Source organism: Oxyura jamaicensis, chromosome 1 (assembly GCF_011077185.1).
Source record: "Oxyura jamaicensis isolate SHBP4307 breed ruddy duck chromosome 1, BPBGC_Ojam_1.0, whole genome shotgun sequence".
Classification (NCBI taxonomy): domain Eukaryota; kingdom Metazoa; phylum Chordata; class Aves; order Anseriformes; family Anatidae; genus Oxyura; species Oxyura jamaicensis.
Genome location: NC_048893.1, coordinates 118,633,372 through 118,649,635, shown reverse-complemented (window position 1 = coordinate 118,649,635; position 16,264 = coordinate 118,633,372). Strand labels below are relative to the sequence as shown.

The window sequence follows — 16,264 nt, the reverse complement described above, 5'->3', positions numbered from 1 at the left end:
ATCAGCTAAAGGAATAAACTCAATTCAAGACAAAATAGCCATGGTTTTCTGAATATAGAAGGGCAGAAACCCCCAAAAGAAACCACATTAGTGGATCAAGCCTACAGCGAGAGAAAAACAACCAAATAAGGTGTTTCTCAGGATATTGATCACTGTTGTTTGATCAATTTCCACCTCTGGATACTCATTAGTTCATGTATACAGATATTAATAATCTTTCAGTATGGTAAAAATCATATTAAAGCCCACATTGGAGAAGGGCTTTTACATGTTCTGTGCTGTGAACACAATCACCCAGACAATATGTGGTGAAAAGCCCTCCAGTCCAACCTCATAATTAAGATTTCATATATACTCATAGAAAAATCAAGTAAAGACAAAGAAAACAAGACATCATCTAAATGTACCACTTCTCCATCATGTATGGAGTTACTGCAAGCTATCAAAGTAACTTGATATATCAAGTAAGGATAATGCAACTAAAAGATATATCAACACAATCAAGCAGGTATTAAATAAGCCACAGTGCAATATTCTTAGCTGCATCAGAATATATTCTCTTGTGTAGCTCCAAAAGAAAAGAAGGAATGTAAAAATGAGCTACAAATAATAATAAAAATGCTAGCACCTTTAATTTTGGACTACTTATTCCTTGGAAATGCTACATTTGGAAAATATTTGTATATAAATAAGAAGTGGGAAATTCATGGATCTAAATAATCAGCTTAAACTTCCAACCTGTAATCATGTCTTGAAATGTTAAGATGCATTTAACATCCCATACAATTGCATCTTTGCCTTCATTCTGAAATCCTTGGCTATGGAGGCAAAGCCTCACAAATTCTCTGTTCAGTTCACAGATGTCTTATACTAAATAGTGAGAGGTGTAAACCCAGCACATGATTAAGTCTTCATTTCCTCAAATACCATGCACTACTATTTATCCTATTTCTGTCTACTTAGAAAGGAACTTGAAGAAAGATTTTACTAAAGCATTGTTTTTATTTTTTCTCAGGTTTTGTTAAATTGCATTTAATGTTCTTCAGTGTAGATAACTGATGAATTAAGAAAATGATAAATTAAGAAAACAGTAAGAATAAAGCTCATAATACCTTTACTTTGCCAAGACAGTCTCTTAACTGGTCTTCATTCCCTGGTTCAAGGGGAATAGCAATGATGCTCTCCGTTTCTTCTAACCATAAAATCAACTTGTTCAAGTCTTCTTGAAATTCTGATAAAATATTCTTTTCTTCCTCTATCCTGTAATAAAAACATGAAATTAACGTTTCCATGTGGTGTTTTTTTTTTTTTGTTTGTTTGTTTTTATGTTGAAATGCTCATCCATACTTACAAAAAGATTAGGGAAAACAATTTCTTATATTAACATTTATATAAAATATAAATTATATTAATTCTTTTTAAAATTGTGCCATAGATTTTTCCATGCTAAAATTATCAGACCTTTTTTGTGGTATTATTTAAATATATTGTTTCAAATACATTTGAAAAGAAATATGCAAGTCATAATTTGAAACCTCACCAAATCAGGCTTCCAGATATTGCAGAGAGCAAATGCACACAGACGAAGAATTGTTCATAATTCAGCCCAGATTTTTGACTGAACTAACAGCATGGAAGCCCAGTATCAGAAATTTCTAGCACCAAAGTTTCACTAAAATGGATCTGTGGAAAGTGCCACTGAAACCCATTTGGATACATTGTACAAACATATATTTTGGTGACTGTGCAGTGTACTTTGTGTAAAGCATTCCAGTCCAGTCCACAAAAAGTATGTCAGGTCTGTAGTCCCTATGAAGGAATAGGACAGACAAAACAGACATCTAAGATTAGGTGAGATAAATCCTGTATCTAGAACTCAGCTGTTGATCCTCTCACCCAGGTTTTCTTCATTGAATACAAGCTGTCACTTCTAGGGTGTGGCACATGGTTTCATCTTAAATGATTCCAATAGGAAGAGAGACATTTTGCCTTACAGGCTTTTTCTTTAATTAAAGGGAATCCAGATTAGCAACTAAAACATAACCATTGCAGGTGGCTAAAATCAGATAAGACTTCTTACACCATGACTGTATGGATTTATGGAGATGTACGATTTTGTGCCTAAGTTTCCCAAAGGTATCAAGATATGTATGAAAACAATTTCAAGGGCAGCAGGGAAGAGTGTTGGCAGAACCTGAACCCTTTGGGACTAACATTAGGAATGGATCTCTTCTGAAGGAGACAAATTATGTTACAATAAATCACTTAGAATTTATTCTCCAAGATTATTCACAAAACTAAGGTTACACTGAGTCTTCCCTGTATGGGAAGATTAAATAATATGTTACTTAAAGATTACTTATGATCAAAGCAGAAGATGCAGAAACAAATTATTATTATTATTATTATTTTTAAATCCAACTGAGTTTGAAAAATCAGGCAATTTCTTATGCATAATAAGAGGCTGCATTACTGTTTTTAGAAGAGAATCAGGTCATCACTGTTAATATATTATTTTTGAATGTTAAAAGAAAAAAAAAGGCAGTAATGCAATGAAAATGTCTTTAACTTTCTCTGGTCTCCCATATTTGCCACTTCTCAGGACTGAGCACAAGGTCATTGCCCACAGAACACTGAGAATTCAGAGGCAATGAAACCTATTTTAAACTATGCCATCTTTTATTTATAAAATAGGTTATTTACATATTTTTATTATTATTAGGAAATTATGTTTTCTAATGGCTGATTTGAGCAAAGAACTCTTTAGAAAAGATACACAAATAAGCTTCAGGCAAAAGAGAATCAATAAAAAGTGTCAGCTTCACATTACCTAACACAAAAATACTGAAAACAATTGTTGCTTGACACACCTACATGACTGTCTGAGAAACAGATTAGAAACTACAGATGGAAAGTTTTTATTCAAGAAGAACAGACATATAGAAATTTCCAACAATCAATATCTCTCAATGCAATTTGTACATCCAAAACTCCCAAATAGTGCTCCATATATTAAGAAGTCCAAGCTTATCAATGAGATCTTATACAACTTTTTTCCTCTGTAATTTTCACAGCCAAAAAAAAAAAAAAAAGAATTGCTAAATTTGTAAAATTCCTTTCAAATAACATCCTTGACTACAAAGTAAAGTGGGAGAATTCTGTTTTGGTCAACTGGGAAAATTCTAGTAGGGAAGAGGAGCATAAACTTATCAGTTGAATTAAATTTCATTTCATAGCAAAAATTTCATCTGACTTCACATTATAAGCAAGAAATTGTTACAGGTGAAGATATCTGAGGAGGGAAAAAATCATGCTGTTGGAATACTGACTATTATAAAATATATAAATAATTATTAAATTTATGTTATAAATATATAATTATTGTTTGTATAATGTTATATATATATATATATATATATATATATACACAAAACAAATACAGCAGCATATTGGTTGAATGTAATTCAACTATTATTTTACACAACTCCCAAATTAGCAAGTACTAATGAAATTAACCTGCCTTCCATCTTATTGGTATTTAGTGTTTTTCCTTAACAAGATACCCTCATAAGATGAGAAGTGCTATACTGGATGATTAAACACTCTACAGGCTCTACAAACCCCACTCTGAAATAGTAGACTAAAAATCAGTGTAAAGTACCAAGGACAATACTCTTCACCAGACTTCACCATCTAGATGCTACATCCTCCAGTCTGGATACATTAAACATACAACATATTAAGATGACCTAGAAAATACAATAGCCACCACGTATTTGACAGTCTCTGGGTGTCTTTCCTGGATGGCAAAATGCAGGCAAAAAGACATCACAACAAAGATGTTTGTGAAAAGTGTTTTAGTTCTATTTACAAGTATCAAAAACTTTAAGAAAATATCTCCAACTTTTGCTCTAAATCTATCATTTCTTTCATGGTCAAAATAACTAAGAAAGTAGTAATTTCAACATGATATGAAGTTATGGGATACGGGATATGAAAAATCTTACTATAAGATTTTACATTATTTTACATTGTTTTTTCCAAATAATTATAAATAAATAACTCACACTTTCAAGGCTTTTTTTTTTCTTTATAGTACAGTTTAAAGATGTTCTCTAACATCTAAAATATGAAGCAATGTTTCTTTGTTTGCATTCAAGTTCAATGATTTTTGTAGAATTTAAGCATGTAGCAGCGATAACACTGAACGAGATATTTGAAACTCTCTACCTACAATTAAGTACTAGGTGTTTTATTTCCTGAGTCAATTCAATGCATTTAGATAAAGGAAAAAAACAAAACAAAACAAAAAAAAAAACAACACTAAGCTCTTGAAATACTGGTTGCAAATTATAAATATTCTTAATAATATTTTCAGAAAATTGAATTGCAGTGATTATGGATAAAAAAAAAAAACTATTTATACAGAAAGTGCAAAATGCTAAGTATTTTTAAGTTCAATAATAAATCATGCATATAACCATAATAAATATACCCAGTTTGTGTAAAGAAGATTAGTAAAAACCAGGAGAATTTAAAACAGTTTTTTCCCAGCTCAGATGGGCAGAGAAGGGATTCTCGTTCACGTACACCGTACTAAAGTACAAAAACTCGAAATCTGCAATCTATATTTCATAATTCTACTAGATGTGGAATTGAATTAAATGGTACTCCACAGCCCAAAGAAATTCAGAAGTAAAATTTTCAGAGCCAAACAGGTAACTTTGAGCCCAGATTTCCAAGGCTTGAGAGAGAAGGTCTTTAAGCAGAATTATACACTGCAGAGGCATAAAAAGACTAAATAAAACTGGCTTGCTGGAAAAGCCCAAGAGGTTTAAGAAAATTCCAGAAAATAAGAACTGACAAACATCAAACCACTTATTACTTTTGGCTAAAACCACACATCTAAGAGTTTGAAAGATGCGCAGAGGGGAGCAGTGAAGGCATTTCCCAACAGAATAAAGGTCCCTGGAGATCTGCATCCACACAGTGAGATAAGGCTCTGCAGTTTGTACAGGCAGCCACCGCCTCGTGGGATCAGCAGCTCTTGGGAGAAAGGCATAGAGATGCTGTGCTTTCTACCCTTCTTTAAGTTGCATTCCCATCTCCACCCACCTCCTAATTTAAGCTATTTAGGCAAAACCTTTTTTTATGGTTATAAGTTTATATAAGTTTATTGTATTTATTTATTTTGCAACAGAAAAATTACACTCTAAAGACTGAGATTTCCTTATATTGCTAGAGAAAAGACGCACTGACACAGCTGGACTCTGGATACCAACATGCACTATATTTTCCTGTGGCAAAAACTTCTTGGCAATATTTTTAGGAACTTTCAGAAACTAACACTGCAACTTGTAAACATACTGTTGCCTACAAGAACAGCTCTGTGTTACGTTTTCTGTTACACTGTAACTGTAAAAGAGAAAATATCTATTTTTAAATGAAATCCATGATGTTATTGATAATATATATATAAAAATAAAATAAGATGTTCATTTAGAAGATCATTTATTTAACTGTATTGAATTTTGCCATGCATGTTACTATTGTATTTTTTAAAATATTTTATTATTATTATTATTATTGCAGTTTATTATAAATAATTATTTGATCAGCTAGGTAACTGAATTTAAACCATTTAAATTCAAGTTTGGCCATAGCAGGTTTCTCACAGAAGTAACATTAATTTGCTCTGAGGAGGAAAGCTTGCTAGATGGGGCTTCTTACAAGAATTGTTCATACTGTAAAGCCATAAGCAAACCTGATTCATTAAGATGCGGTGTAGATGAGACTTAGTTTGCAATTTGTTCTTCCAGTCTTTAGCAGCGCTGGAGTACCATTGTAGCAAACTGAGACAGGGTAACTCCATGCCATACATAGGTTCAAACAGTTTTGTTATATACTTTTATTGTAAATTTATGATTTGTTATATATGCATATTTATGTTATACGTAATATACGTATATATTATATATATACGTATATATATATATGTATATATATTATATATATATATAATATATATACGTTATATATATATATATATATATAAATATATAACTAAACAGTCATCAGATCTATGTTTACCCCTGTTATGTAGTAACAAGCTGCATGTACCCAATCTGGTGGGACAGAACCAGGTCAGGGCACTGCGCTCACGCCTGCAGGCACCAACAGGCACCTCTACGAGTGGGACAGGACCAGAGAGAGGAAGCAGGAAGGGCACAAAATGAACCTGGCCTTCCTCCCTTTCAGCCCCAGGGCCAGCCAGACCCCTGGCCCTGCCTGGGATGGGTCACAGGGTAACAGGGTAACTGGCTGCTCTGAACAAACAACTCATTGCTCGTCTAGGAAATGTACATGTGTTAAGCATTGTGCACCGTCACTCTGACTCATGTTCCCTCATATGTGCTCATGTATATGAGCACAGAAGGATTTCAGAAATCAGACCCAAAAAAAAGTGTTCCATAAAGGCCTGTCTTTTTATCCCAGTCATGAAGAGTATGTGGGATAGTAATTAAAGGGTCCATTGCAATTAATGGAAGCTGCAGGTGCACTTCATAATTTACTTCACAATTTGCTCATGGCCTGCTAGAACATTACATCTGTTATAAATAACATCCTGCATGACAAGTATCATATTATGTAAGCCACAAAAATAAAGCACTCTTATTCAGCTATTTATTTATTTATTCAGCTAATGCTGAACAAGTTACTCACATAAAAAGTTATAACACGATGACTGCTTGCAGCTTTTGAACAAGCTGATTTCTACCACCATAATTACATTTGGAGCAACTGATACCTGTAATTTCTAAGTGTTTAAATTCATGACTGCAATGACAAATTAACAGTAGGTTGTTACAGACTTCCAAATTTGAGCCTAAACAAACAGGAACAAGGAGCATGAGCCACCAGTTGTCCACCACCACATACAGAGCAGCTCTCAAGAAAGCAATTGGGAGCACATCTTGCTGGTTAAGCAGATGAGTAAGGATGTAATTCCAGCAGCTGGACCTAAGGAGCAAGGCAGATTCATCTCCAGCACAGATCTGCATGCTGTTAGATATACATCACTAACTATCTTTTAAAATCACACCTAAGTTCCCCAAACAACTTATAAACTAATTCACAGTTAGCAAACGATCTATTTAATACTGAAACATAACCCACCTTGGTTGATAGAAAATTCTCAGCTTAGAGAAGAATAGAATTTCATATGTAACTTTTGGTCTTCTACGTGACTATTCTCTGGCATGTTACCACAGCTTTCTATTTGTATTTCTAAACTCATAGAAACGCCTTGGTCAACTATTCTGACTGCACAGATGCTTATACAAATTCTATATACATTTGGCTTCTGGAAGCTCACATAGTCAGTATATTCAGTATTTAAACGTTAGGTAGTAAATTAAATTAAATAAAGGAGCTAGTTTTCCTAACAGTATTATATGGAATCAATAAAAAATTCTTATGACAGTCTGCAAAATACCCTTGGTACATTTTTTACTATTATTAATCCTTAGTTATAATGGTTAACTATTACATAAACATTAATTTCCTGTTTCAAGTAATCTTATTTTTTTTTTGATTATGGTATCTAGAAGCTATATGAAATCCATATTGCAGCTCATGGGTTTTGTTCATAATCAATAATGTGATACCAATACCATAGCAACCCATATAGTTTGTAAACACACCACACCAGACATTTACAGTTTTAGCTGCACATGTGATGTTGGACTTATCTGGGAGGTGTCAGCTAGAGACAGAACACATGCAGTCACAGGAGTAAAACAGATCTGCATTTGCTTATGACTTGTCCGTTGCACTTCAATAATGTCCAAGTGGTGATTTTTTTGTTGATGTTGTTAGTTTGTTTTTAAATGTTCAGCTGTTGATTTTGTTATTTATGGTGTTTCTAAGATAAGGGATTAGTCCACTTAGTGGCTACTACTGAGAATTTAAAAAGCCACCAAAATAGTAAGTTGGCAGTTTAGTGAAAATATTTACCAAGAGAGAATGAATTTTCTTCCTTTCTCTAGGGAATGCGCAAATGTGCTGCATTTAGGTAAGGAGCTTTAAAAAATAATTGAAATTAAAAATATCACAGAAATTTCAGGAAAGCCAAATGTAAATACTAACCAGCAGCAAGTTTAGCTACAACACAACATGTAAACAGAATGTAAATTTATACTAGTGATATTTTTCTGCTGAAATAATGCAAAAAATCTAAAAAAAAAAAAAAAAAAGAAAGAAAAATCAGTATGTAACTAATTTTATGTTGGAAAGAAAAAATATATTTATTGATTTCACTGTCACAAACTTTTTTAATCTGTAAACCAGCTTTTAAATTGCAGTGAAAAACTAATTACAGCCTTCCATATACGTAGTGCTCAGGTGAAGGAAACGTGGCAAAAAAAAGAAAACAAAACAAAACAAAAAACACTTTAATGAATGTAAGGTATCAAAACTATTAAAAAGTATGCTTTATAGTAACTATTGTTGACTTAGAACAGAAAGTTTGTATATTTATACTCAGAAAAGGATTTGAAGGTATTCTGGTAAATAGCCTTTGTTCTGCCACTCTTTCAGTAAGTACTTCAAACTTGCTTGAACAGAGATCTGAATAGGCAGTCTGCAGGTTCAAGCTCATTAAAAGTGCAAATATATTGCAGCTAAAATAATGAAAAATTCTCTTCCATTCAACCCAATTTGAAAACAAACAAACAACAACAACAACAAAAAAAACACATCAGATTGTGATGAATACATAAACTAAATACAGATTACAGCTGAAACAGCTAAGAAATCTAATTCCTGGGCCCAAAAGTGCCTGATGGCAAGGCTCTGCCTCCAAATCTCATGTGTCCCAGCTACATGATGCAACATGAACAGAATAATATGGCCTGATGCCATATTATGGTATTATGTGGCAGTGGACAAAAAGGCTGAGAAAGCTTCTGATGGTGCAGTTTATAAGATTTGATTGTCAATATGATTGCTGGAGTATGAAGAGGAAGAAACAGATTTTTTTTCACCTTCTCTTGTCTATGGTTAGTAGTAGCATCTATTCAAGGAGCTATTGCAAGTTCCCTATCTCCAAAAATCTCCCTTTTTCTTTAGCACTGTTCCAGAGCACAAACTCAAACTTCTCCAAACTCTTAAACTTTGCTGCTGCTTGAAGTGCTAACAAAAACTCAATTAAATTCCCAATTTGCTAACTATCGGTGTATCAGGCTTTCAATCAAGTTTCACTTCATTCGACTGCCTGGTCTATTCTGAAGTTTGCAGTAAGATAAAATGACTAGATGTGCTAAAATTACACTCTCATCTAATTCTTAGCTGGATGGATTAGACTGCAGGATACAGAAACATTAAACACTGAATTCAAACTTCTACAGCTTTGAAACTGTTTGATAAAGGCAACTGAAAGATAACATCCTACACAAACATAATTCAAACACAACCTCTTGATCTTCAGTATCAACGAAAGGAGATTCAAAGCCAGCCTTAAGTCTATGCTTTGCCTGGGATCAACATCTGACCTGTTAAAACTTAAAAAATAATAATACAAACATTAAAAAAAAAAAAAAAAAAAGCTTATTTTCACTGAAAAGCAGTACACGTTCTTCAAATTGATTTGAGAGTTGTTTTGTTTCCTTGTCTGTTTTTAGTTAAGTGGTCCTTTTATGGTCAAAATAATTCACATTTGTTTAATGAGCCAGACTACCACCAAGATTAATATTAGTGCCCAGTGATCTGAATCAGCTTCGGTTATTTATAGAATTCCATGGTTTTGATCTATTTTTACCATTTTTATTCAGCAGATTGTTTAATATTTATTCCAAAATATTTATGAAAACTGGATTAACATGCTGGAACTCTCAGAATCATACCATGTATCAATCTTTCCTTTTCAAATCAAACAACCACTGGATTAATGTTGGGTATAGGAAACATTCTGAATTTATCATGTAGTCATATATAATTCATGTAGTATATAATATATAGTATACTATATATTATTATATTATATATATATATTATATATATATACTATATATACAATATATAGTATATATATATTATATATATAATATAATTCATGTAGTATATAATATCATGTAGTCATATATAATTCATCAATGTAGTCATATATTCTCATATAGAATATGTTCTCATATAGAATAAATAGCAGACCGGTAGTTTAACAGTGTATCCTTGAGAAAAGAAAAAAAAAGGGGGGAAGAAAAAAAATAATCTGGATGTAGATGCCCCCCACCCCAATCCCAGAGAGCATGTACATCAGAACATAAGAAGTGCGTGAGTGTGTCTGAATATTTAACCCAACAGTTTGCCTCCAACATTGCTAATAAGAGATGCTAAGAGACTGTCCACTTTCTTCTGTCTATTCACCTCATACAACACCAGCATCCATTGTCATTAGACAAAAGATGTTATGGGGCTGAGTCATAATACCTTCCTCCACAGCCTTCTGTGGCCAGCAAACCTCAGAAATTCAGAAACCATAATGTAAAGAAGTAACTTCTAAAGTGGTTTTACTATCTGTTATGGTTCTATCAACTACCGTTTAGTCCTGGCATTGGGGAATATAGTGAAATCCCCAACGTGTTCCACATTCAGTTTACCCACTATTTCAATTTTGTAAACCTAGGTCATATCCCTCCTGAGACTCCTCTCCAGACTGGAGATCCTCAGCTTCTTAGTCTCTGCTCACAGAGCATCCACTCCAAACCCTGGCTCATTTTAGTGGCCCATCTCTTCTGTAAGTCTATCATGCCCTTTATGATGTGCAGAGAGCAGACCTGCACACAGTACTGAAAGTGAACATACCACAACATTTGATGGCAGCAAAACAACACTTTGTTTTGTTCTCAGTACCCTCACTGATGCTACCCACAATTTTGAAGCCTTTTTTTTTTTTTTTTTTTTTTTTTTTGGCTGCTTCTCCATTTTGAGTCTACAAACACCAGTGTTGATGGCAAGATCACTTTCTTGAGTTATAACTGCTAGTTGCAAGCTCAGCATCATCTAAGCACAGCATAGACCATTTACCTGAAATATTAATTACCTCACATTTGTCTGTGATGGAGATTATCTGCCACTTGCTGCCCATCCATTCAGTTTTGGAGTTTCCCACTATCAGCTCTGCATTTAACTATGTAACAGAGCTTAATGTCACTGGCACACTTGGAAATGTCACCATACACACCTGTCTGCAACTAAATTCCCACATTCTTAGGCCTTACAAAAATATCTATGGTGATTTCTTACTTCCTTCTTTAACCTTTTTTTTATCTTCTGTTTATGCCCCATTTGTAATTTGTGCACATTTGTCAAAATCATAAAATCAGTCTTGGTAAGCAATCACAAAATTTCCTTGCCATTTAATAATGCTTAGTAACAACACACTTGAATTAGAAATCACTAAGATTTTGTTACTGTAATTCACACAATTACTAGTTTCATTACATTTCCTTTATATCTTGAGATCCAATTTAATAGGGATTTAATAGAAATTGAGATCTAGTAGAATGAAACTTTTTAATTGACATCTACTTTTTTTGTTTAAGCAATTGAGAATCAGCTTTCAAAGAACAATTGACTATAAAAAACAAAACAAAATCTATTATAGTTTTCTGATTTGTAGAGGATTCTAAATATTAATAACAATTTTATTTTTCTTTGAAATTATTAAATGAAAATGTATTCTACCCAGTTTACTCTCTCTTCAATATCACCTTATTCCATTATGGTCTTAAAAAATGGTTTAATTCCCTAATTCCCAAAATTGACTTAAAAATCCTAGAATCCCCCTCATTATCACAAAAATCTTCTAACCTTGAACATTTAGATTTTAGGAACTATTAAGAAATGTAAAATGATCAAACATACATAGACTTCAAAGTTCAAAAAATAATATATTAAAACTCCTCTGGAAAAATAGAATATTTAAACTCACACAGATCTTTCCCAATTTACACTATACTGAACAACTTAAACTTGCCATTCAACAGTTACTTAATACAAACATACAATAGACAATGCCATGACTGCTATATCTTTTGGACTACCAGTAGCGCCCCTTGGACAACAACAAAAATTACATACAGAAAGCTATATAACAGTAAGGTATGCATAAAGATGCCAAAGAGATATCAAAGTTAGTTTTTTATATTAAGCATGTCTCCTGTTCAAATTCTACCTCTGATAACTCAGAATTAGACAAAGTACATGCTTCTTGACATGACTTAGCTGAACACCACTTTACTGCAATTGCTAGTGGCAGGCAAGCCAGTTCAACTGTGGGAGAATTAAAGCTGTGTTTTTGCTATGGAAAAAGTGATTGGGCAGGCATAACAGTGGCAACTCTCTTAAGTGGATAAGGGGACGGTGGAAAATCCCACTTCCCAAAAAAAAGGAAAGAAAAAGAAGAAATTAAAGGTTGGTCAAATAAAATTGTACATATATGGTATAGTAATAAGTATTGAGTAGTGTGTGAACCTGTACAGTGTGAATTGAGCCACTAAGGAAATCAAGGAGGAATTAAGCGTCAGGTAATAGGGAATATAAAGACATACTTTTGCTTTGAGCTTCTGATTGCAGGATGCCTGCCAGTGTAATTGTGAATAAAAATACTACTTCACTGAGATCCTCTCCTGAGCCTGTGTTACTGGCTGCAGATTGTTTCTCACAGCTCTATGTACACAACAGTAGTCTCATAAGAATGATTCCTGTATAAACCTATACAGGAAGACACACATAGGTGGTGGTAAGCAAGTCTGAGCGAGCAAGAAGTGATGGCGCACAAACGTAGCAAGTAGAGGCCACTTCAGCCTTTCTTGTTTGCCCTAATTTTTTCATTAAGTACAAAGCAGACATTTGGGGTGAAACAGGATTCAGATGCTAAAAAGAAAGAACCCAAAGATGCTAAAAAGAAAGAACCCCAAACCAAATAGAACAAATAACAAACAACTGAAAGATGTCACAGCATGAAAGAAATGCAAATCTCATGACAATAAAGCTGTGCAGAAGATGTGCTTGTCTTTTCCTGCCTGGGATGAGACCTAGATAGAGCACACAAGATATTTATGTCACCAACATTTGTTTCTTTTGAAAATCTAGACCGTGGGAGTCAAAAGAGGAGGGAAAACAACAACAACAACAACAAAACACCTAGGATCTTGTCTGAGGCTACAGCTAGACTGAGAGCAGGATTTGCTTCTAAGATCTGGGAGCAGGTCCAGCAGCTCTGTCATACCCAGGAAGACCAGGCACTGAACACAAGTTTAAAATCCTCCATTCTGATGCGTACAGGTATATCACCACAGTACATCAGAGGCTTTTGTATCAGTTTAGCACAACACCGTATGTATTCATTGTATCACAATCTATACACTAACCTAGGTCTGTGCAGCCACAACACTCAATATTACACAATGTATCTTTCCAGAGGAAAACAAACCAATCACAAAACAGTCAGTAAACCAAACAGACGAAAAGGAGGAATGGGTGTGGGTAAATGGATGCTTAAAGATATCTCATTGAGGAAACAAAACTGGATTATTCCCATGTAACAGATCCTAGGCTTCCTTAAACTGTAAGATTTGCCCCAAAATTCCAGACTGCTAACACAGCCTCGAGTCAAAACACCATTGAAACACCTGTTTCTGTTGATAAATGAGGTAGAACACAATAACTATGTTTACCAGAACTAAGGACAGATTTTTATATTCTCAAAGCTCAACCACCAATCTTTCTCTTCAATGTTACCACAGCAGCTTACAGGGCTATTAAAATGATGTGTTATTGTTCTGTAAGTGTTAGCACTTACTTAACAAGATAAGGATTAGAAACACAGATGGCTTTCAATTGTACAAAAGAACAGCTTTTTAGGGCAATAAATAAAGGCAAAGGACTCCCTTGTGTAATTACCATCAACACCTGGAGATACAGCAGAAAGAAACATTTAAAGTGCCAGGACAGCTTCTGACAGCTGTAGCTTACCCGTTGCACCTTCTGCTTTTAATGAGTTCCAAGTGAAAATTTAATCATAATTAAACTCAACAATAACCTTTCAGGACACTACCCATCCCGAGCATTTTCACAGCTTGCCCCCCACAGCTGTAAACCACAAAAAAATAGCACCAGAAGTAACAAAACTATTGCACGCTACTCATCCTCCTAGCAAACCACTAGCACTCAATAAGGAATATGCTTAAAAAAAAAAAAAAAAAAAAAAAAAAAGTTTGAAGAGCTTTGCCGATGATTGTATTTTAAAGCAAAATGTCTATTTAGGCCTGGCATATAGGTTTAGAAAATACGGTTTTATAAAACCTAACATAAACAGCAACAAAAATGTATATCTATTTTTTTTTTTAATTGAACATTCTCTTTTTAAACAAACCAAACCATTCTAGTTATTATTTGTAACTCAAATGCTCCAGGTTCTTCTGACTGCAAGAGAAAACCAAATTGATCTGGAAGTGACTATAAATAACATTAAATTAATCAATCCATTCTTTTTATCCAGCCTGAATGAAATGCAGATATTAATGGCATTGAAGATGAGAAGTGAATTATAGGAGGATTAACTGTATCAATTAGCTAAGGTATTATTAGTATTACAGAGATATATTTTAATGACATACCATCAAGTAGAGAGATGCTAAATCAACTGTAAATTGTGGAAATGAAACTCCAATCTGTCCTACTTTTAATCAAGAAATAATGTATGCTTGCTTATTGTTGTTCAGCGTTAGGATTGAAATTACAAAAATGTGGAGTATGGAAGGCAGTGGTGGCCACTGATAGCAATAAGTAGAAAAGAAGAATTAAACAATCAAAGATGTGAAATGCAATTACTAGCAATTTCTTATGAATACGAAAACACTAAACATTAAAAGAGAATTCTTTTGAACTTTTAAGTCAGAAGCAAATCTAATATAGCTAAAGCAGTTTCACAATATTTTTTTTCTCTTTTAACCTACCTCTTTTTTTTCTCTACCAGCTGTTTGCAGATCTCCTGCCACCGAGTATTCAGACTTCCCAGTTGTTCCTTCAGCACGTTAGCATCTGCTGTTGATGACTGCTCAATAATTTCTTCACCAGTTACATTCAATGTTTTGACAACAGCTTGCTGTCGCCCAATGCCATCCTGAAGCTCCTGCAAAATACCCAGCACATACACGTATTTATAAAAAAATTCAAGCATGAGACAAAATGCTTCATCACATCCTGGCCAGATGGAAAGATGTGAAAGTCTTTGCTCTCCCCTGAATTCCAAATACAAAAATCCAAAGACAGGAAAACATTTTATTTATTTATTTATTTATTTATTTATTTATTTTTAACAAGCACCTTTCATTACATCTTTTTAGACTTTTCCCCCTGTATTCTTTTCTGATAGAGATAATTACAGAAATATTCTGCAGATCATTTAGTAAGAAAAGCAGGTGAACAAATTTAGTTCTGAGACCCTGAAGGCAGACTTTTTTCTAAGTGGCCTATAAACCATTTTAAAATTTAAAGTGTACATTGTTTGGACATCCTATTACCTATCAACACAAATTAGCAATGTAAAGAAAGAAAGGTTTAGGTTGGATATTAGGAAGAACTTCTTTACTGACCGGGTTGTTAGTCACTGGAATAGGCTGCCCAGGGAAGTGGTTGAGTCACCATCCCTGGAGGTCTTTAAAAGACATTTAGATGTAGAGCTTAGGGATATGGTTTAGTGGAAGATTTGTTAGCGTTAGGTCAGAGGTTGGACTCGGTGATCTGGAGCTCTCTTCCAACCTAGACTATTCTGTGATTCTGTGAAACTGTTTGGAGTGCTTCTCCAGATTCCATTATAAAACGCATTTTTCTCTGATTGCAAGAAGCTTGATAATTCATTTCCTCATCCTCCTTTTGGGTGGGAAGTACCACACTAGTAAGAAAGTTTATTTCTTACATGGTCTGTGTTTACAGAACAAAATGCAGAATGACCAAAAAGTAACCAAGATAGACCATTTTCTAAATTTTCATTTATTTACATTTCTATATCTTTTATCATTAAAAATCTATCATATAGGTTGTTAGTTAGTTCATGTTGCCAGTTAGTTCATTTAATGAAAGAGAGAGAGAGAGAAAGAGAGAGAGAGAGTGAGAGAGGGGGAGGAAGGGAGGAAGGGAGGAAGGGAGGAAGGGAGGAAGGGAGGAAGGGAGGAAGGGAGGAAGGGAGGAAGGGAGGAAGGGA

The 16,264-nt window shown here is 34.0% G+C and overlaps 1 protein-coding gene across 10 annotated transcripts in view; it reads right to left on the bottom strand.

Annotated features, from left to right (window-relative positions):
* DMD (dystrophin) overlaps positions 1 to 16,264 on the bottom strand; it is a 1,227,136-nt gene that overhangs the window by 396,165 nt on the left and 814,707 nt on the right. For all 10 annotated transcript variants that reach the window (XM_035333326.1, XM_035333348.1, XM_035333385.1 and 7 more), the window contains 2 exons: positions 15,018 to 15,193; positions 1,113 to 1,260 (listed from right to left, as the gene is read on the bottom strand). In XM_035333326.1, the coding sequence (XP_035189217.1) occupies positions 1,113 to 1,260; positions 15,018 to 15,193 (324 nt within the window). The remainder of the gene's footprint in view (positions 1 to 1,112; positions 1,261 to 15,017; positions 15,194 to 16,264) is intronic.